The sequence below is a fragment of the Camelus dromedarius genome, chromosome 8 (genome assembly GCF_036321535.1).
Source record: "Camelus dromedarius isolate mCamDro1 chromosome 8, mCamDro1.pat, whole genome shotgun sequence".
Lineage (NCBI taxonomy): Eukaryota > Metazoa > Chordata > Mammalia > Artiodactyla > Camelidae > Camelus > Camelus dromedarius.
Genome location: NC_087443.1, coordinates 70186093 through 70192092, shown reverse-complemented (window position 1 = coordinate 70192092; position 6000 = coordinate 70186093). Strand labels below are relative to the sequence as shown.

General features: G+C 38.2%; 1 protein-coding gene across 2 annotated transcripts in view; it reads right to left on the bottom strand.

Annotated features, from left to right (window-relative positions):
- Positions 1-635: 635 nt before the first annotated feature.
- Positions 636-6000, bottom strand: part of ATRNL1 (attractin like 1) — a 631665-nt gene continuing 626300 nt past the window's right edge. Inside the window, exons 29-30 of one of the 2 annotated variants that reach the window (XM_064488470.1) lie at positions 4968-5114; positions 638-4443 (exon numbers count right to left, since the gene is read on the bottom strand). In XM_064488470.1, the coding sequence (XP_064344540.1) occupies positions 4990-5114 (125 nt within the window). In that variant the 3' untranslated portion in view covers positions 638-4443; positions 4968-4989. Of the gene's footprint in view, positions 5115-6000 lie in introns of both variants that reach the window. The other variant, XM_010987217.3, reaches the window with a different exon arrangement.

Sequence of the window (6000 nt, the reverse complement as noted above, 5' to 3'; positions counted from 1 at the left end):
GGGCTGAGTGGCCTCCTTCCCTGGCCTGACCGCTGGTGGAGGGCTGCCTGTGAGAAGGAGTCCCACACTTTCTCTCCAAGAGCACAGGTAGGGTCAGCCTCAGGGTCAGGCCTCAGGTCAGGAAGCAAGAGGGTTTTGCCCGAGGCCTGGAGCCTAGGAAGGGTCACGGCTGCCCGGTCCTCCTGTGAGGGTTAGATCCTTCTTGGCTGCTCCTTCTTGGTCACTGTGGACTGAGGCCCAGGAGAGCTGTGGCCCTGACACAGGACAGGACCCGGAGGGACTCAACCCAAAGCTCACCAAGGAACAAGCCAACTTTTCTTAGAAAATGCCTCAGCCACGCCATGGCTGCACCAGCCTCAGAAAGAGGACTTTTATCGTAAGTAAGACCAATTTATGTAAACAGAAAACACATAGGGGCTGGTCTTAGCTGGAATCCTGGCCATTCAGGCCCTTGTGAGTTTTGCTTCCGTTTTCAGGAACATTCAAAGTGTTCAGCGTGTAATTCAACGAGCATGCGTAGAAAAGGCCAATGAAAATCAGGTGAAGAGGGAAAGAGAGAAAAATGTATTTTGAATGTGGGATTCAAGAACCAAATTTCATAACCAAGTCATAGATGGCAGACGGGCTTAGGTGTTGCGTGCTTTTTCCTATATGATCTTGGAAGGATAAAAAAAATATATATATAACAAAACTGCATTTGGCAACGGGGGTTGCAAGAGCCAATGTTTTTATTTCAGTAACTAAACTCCTGATTAACAGCACATCATATCATAAAATGTTGACTTTTTAAAGCAGGTTTGAACTTTTACACAATCTGTTTCAACACTGGCATGCACACCTATGTACATATATACTAGTATGGTTCTAATTCTTAATTTTAAAAATTTGATAAAACTAAATGTTAAATGTACACTATAATGGAATCACTGCTGTAACACCAACCAGATGGCTTGTCTTCCTTGGAAAATCATTTAAAGCATTTTGAATTTGAGTGATAACGTTGTTATTTAAAGAAATTCTTCTAACTGTAAATAAAGGCAGCGCTTCGGCCCAGTGTAATGGCCCTTTAATTTGCCTAATTAAGAATCACTGAGGTTCTTATTAAACATATGAATCTCCAGGGTCAAATCCAGTCCTTCTGAATCTTAATCTCTAGAGGCAAAGGTGGGAATTTGCACTGACCTAGGTAGTTCTTGGGGTCAAGTAAGTACAAACTCACCTTAGTAAAATAGCAAATCGGCTTTGGAAGTTGTTTTTTTTTTTTAAAGTGTGTGTAGATCGAATTAGTTCATTTGATCAGTTTTAATTTTTAAAACATTTTCTATAAAACACTTTTTAAATCATACTTTAATGTTCAATGAATAAAAGATGTGTTACATTTGACAAGCAAACGGGAAAATTGACCCCTCTTGCCAAATTTGAACGTGAAAGGGACAACTGACGCTCCTGTCTAAATGTTACCAAGTAGTAATTTAAAAAATACTTCACTGAAACTGTGTACATTTTGAAAGAGTCAAAGCCTCTACTGATCCAAATAACAAGGTAGTTTTTTAAAGAAATCTTTTATGTCCTTGAAATATAAGAACTTACTCAAGGTTTTGATCAAATCTTCATGGCAAAAAACTACCTGGCTTTTACCTATGGTGAAAAGATGAATAAGAAATTAAGAGATGGATTCATAAAGCAATCGGTAGGAAAAGAGTGGCCTCATGATTGTTAATAGCAGCTACATTGCACTGAGGGTCCACTGCGGAAGCTTTGTGTTCTGTTGTCTTCTCTGACGACAGCTCTGCAGAGTGGGCACCACTATCTCCCCTCACAGATGGAAAGTCTGAGGCTTCAAAAGGCTAAAACGTGCTCAGCACCACACAGCTCAGAGCTGTGTTCCAACAGCTGTCCTCAGGCCCATCCACCGGTCTGCACTGTAAGTGGCCCTACATCAGCACAACAGCCATTTAGTCATGAGTCTTACTGGAACCCAAAGAAAATGAGGTATTGGGAAGGAGAGCAAGTATTGGTTCCAGGTTGAAATACGTCCTACTTGAAGCTTTCCTCTTGAACACAGCGCGACAGGATATAGCATACATTTCCCCTCCATGCACATCACTAAAACACATTTTCATTTAAAAGCAATTACGAAAATCCCAGTCCTCTGAAAATGTATTAAACTGATCTGTAAGCATATGCATCTTTTTCAACAAGAAGCCTTTAATTGTCCAGATAGCGTCCCCAGGTTAATTTTTTAAACTCCATTCTATTTAACCCAAACTTTTCATATTTGGAAGAATAAGACATCCTAAAAGCTAAAGAATTTTTCCAAATCATTCTAAACTGAAATGTACAGAATTCCATTAAGATAAGTTTTCAGGAGAATCAGTCATTTAATGCCTAATTTCTTGAAGAGTAGCTGCATATACTTGTGGTTTTATTAAAAAAAAAAAAAAGGAAGCATCCAAATTGAAAGTATTCGGGATGTGGGGAAAAAAAGAACGTGACACAGACTCAAAGTGATCATCCCTAAGGTCTTTTCAATCCACTTCACCTGAGGGTGAAGAATTTTATTACCTGTAAAAAGCTTAGATAAGTGGAGAAGAGATTGCATAATTAGTCACAGAGTTAGCCGTATTTGGCTCAGAACGGTATTGTATGACTTTAACTTAACATTGCATTATGTCTCATAATTCTCTAAAATTCAGATTTTCAAATTTTCCGAACCCGATGGGATTCGAGGTGGATGAGGCTTGACAATCCTTTCACAGCAACATTGTTTGCTTAGCCTCTCGGAAAATACAGCTGAAATAGATTTTATGTACGATTCTGCATGTTTTCGTGTCTTTGTTACTTACGCTTTCTCCTGTGACAGTTGTTAGAGAATTAAACAAATTGGCCAATCCTTTTATTTTTAAATGATTATATTTTTGTATTCACTCGTTTTGTCAATTTACTTTTTCCAGGCGAAAAATCAACATTTAAAGGGCCCCCAAAACAAGCTAATGAAATTACTTGATTGTTTTTAGGAGACATTTACAAACTTTGCTCACTTTTTTTCTTTTTTGAGAGAGAAAATATCATAGGGAGGTAAAAACAACCAGCTCCACTCCCAACCCCTCCCCCCAAACCCCACAGGCTGTAGATAAACTTGCTCTAAGAATTAGTCTTATTTTTAACGCGTGGAAAATAGCAAAATTATCATGCCAACAGAAGGGATAAATACTATAATTCATAAATGCCTAATTATCAAAACAATGACATAGTCATGGTTAGATGCAACCTAGCAATCTTATATATGATGCCACTACATAGTGTATGATCATTCCTGTTATATATTACATTCGTTCCTCATCAAATTAAGCTGACGATGTATAAATGGCATTGTGAAATAAACATTTAATATCACAATAGGGTCATATTCCGCTACTGCACAACCACAGCATGCAAGTAACTATGCATTAGCTGTAAACAGTAAAGTGTCATTACCGTCCAGAAATCCAAAGAACATGATGAGTACATATATAGTACTAAACATCAATTATATTTAAATGACTTTCATATTGAAGAAAACTATATCGTATAAAGCAGCTTTGGATAGATTGGTCACTGCTCTCTACATATATTCTGTAGTCACCCTGAAGTTAAGAAACTGCAATTCCAAACAAGATCTGTTAATCTACTGAGTTCTAGTGAACCGCCCTCAAAATTAGGACACAAAAGATTCTATGCGCCAATGCGAAAACTGTTTTATATCATTTTTCCTTCCTGCCATAATTCAGATTTTTTTCTTTGAATCGTTAAGAATATGCTGAATGTGGGCAACAATGAACTTATTTCATTTCTTAAACTGGAGACTTTCTCTCATGACACCAGTGTGCTCATGTTGAAACAGGAAGACTGGAGATGCTCGCCAGCAAATGCTCTTCTCTGTATTCTAAGGGCAAAAGCTGGCAAGAAGGAACCTGGGTCATATTACGACTCGGAGGAGGTGTCACCTCTAAAGCACTTTTCATAATGTTTGTAAAAGGCAGATAAAATCTAGCAGCTAGGAGAGGAAGGCCAAAGGAAGATGATCTGTTCTCATAAAAATGCAGATGGATCATTAAGGTCTGATCCAATGATTCCTAGGCAATTAAAAAATCACCACATTAGAGCAGAAGCTTGCGCTCGGTAAAATAACTGTTTCAGCTCTTTTCCCAGGTGCGGTATTGAAGGCTGGTTTTGGGAGGAGAAAAAAATTGATTGCTGGACAGGCTTTTCCATGCTCTATCAGCTCTGATAATGAGTTAGGCAGTTGGCATGGATGACGGCAATGTCCTCGTCACTCGGAATTCTAATAACTCTCCTTTGAAGTTGCACCTACCATCCATCCGCATGGACGCGTTTCGGTCTGCATTCCAGTTGGGTGGAAAATAGTCACGTTTGCAAACTGAGTTTGAACGTCATGTGGTCCTGCGAAATATTTAAATACATTACCCACATCCTACTAAATCAAAATCTTGCTTTCACATTTACAGTGAGATAAAACAGCATCTAAAGCCATTGCAGTTTGTTCATTTCCTTGTTCATATACAAGTGAGTTGAGTTTGCTTATGAGGCAAAAACTGTACAATTCTCATCATTCAGGCATTATAAAATGTCTTTCTTTAAAGTCTTGGGATATAAACAGTTTGGTTTATACGAATTACATATTTTTCATCTGCATTAAGAAACAATATACATCTTTCTCTAGAGTACTTTAACGTTATCTATGATAAGCTTCAGCTAGTCGTAAAAACTGACTTTATCACCCGTGACCATGAATATTGTTACTTTTATAAAACTCATGAACACTCTTTGGCCACTTGGGTCATTGCCCATTTGAAGGGAAATGTATTTGGGACCTGGGACCATACAGAGATTGGCCTCCAAAAAAAAAACTGAGGCCACAGACCAGCCTTAATGGAAGCCATTTACAAAGTCAAACATGACAGAACCTCTGGGAGTAGTTCCTGTTTCTCAGACACAAGTTCCTTGACGAGTTGAGAGGTGATGTTTTCGATTTCGGGCTCCGGAGGCCTTGTCTTTACTATCTGAAGGCTTCTGCTGTGAAATATCTATTAGGGCACTGGCAATTGCAAGGCCTGGGAGAAAAGGAAAAAAAGCATGTAAGTGTTTGGTTAGATGTTTCTGGGATGGCAACAGTGGTGGCTTAGCCTCCTGTTTTTATTGTTTTACATTCAGCAATCAAACATTTAGCTGTTAATTGGAAGTTATCAAGTAGATTATCCTTCACTTAAAATACCTTCCCTTAGACAAGGGAACGTCACACATGAAGAGCAAGGATCTAACAAAATTAACTGACTCTGACTTTGGACAATCAAATCAGTCTGTGACAAAACATCACAATCAGCTGTGGATATGACGCCAAACCTTAGTTTCTATGTTTGAACGCAAGTTGTTTCTGGATGTACCAGGAATTTTCAGTGTTACTGTTGTTGCATGTGTGTGTGTGTGTGTGTGTGTGTAAAACAAAAGTCAGTATATTAAGATTTTTTGAAAAAATTAGCAGTTTTAGGCTTACAGAAAAATTGAATCAATATTGATACATGATTATTAACCAAAGTCCATAGTTTACATCTGTGCCCACATTTTATATTGTATACAAAGTTCTGTGGGTTTTGATAAATGTTGTATATTCACCATAAAAATCATACAGAATAGTTTCACTGCCCTAAAAATCCCCTGTGCTTTACCAATTTATCCGTCCCCTTTCCCTCAGCCTCTGGTAATCACTGATCTTTTTAAATGTCTCTATAGTTTTGCCTTTTCCAGAATGTCATATAGTTGGAATCATACAGTATGTACCCTTTTCAGATTGTCTTATTTCACTTAGCCATATGCATTTAAGTTCATCACATCTCTTTTTGCTCAAAGCTCATTTCTTTTTATTGCTAAATAACCCTCCACCATATGAATGTACTACAGTTCGTTTAATCCATTCCCCTAACGGAGGACTTTTTTTTTTTT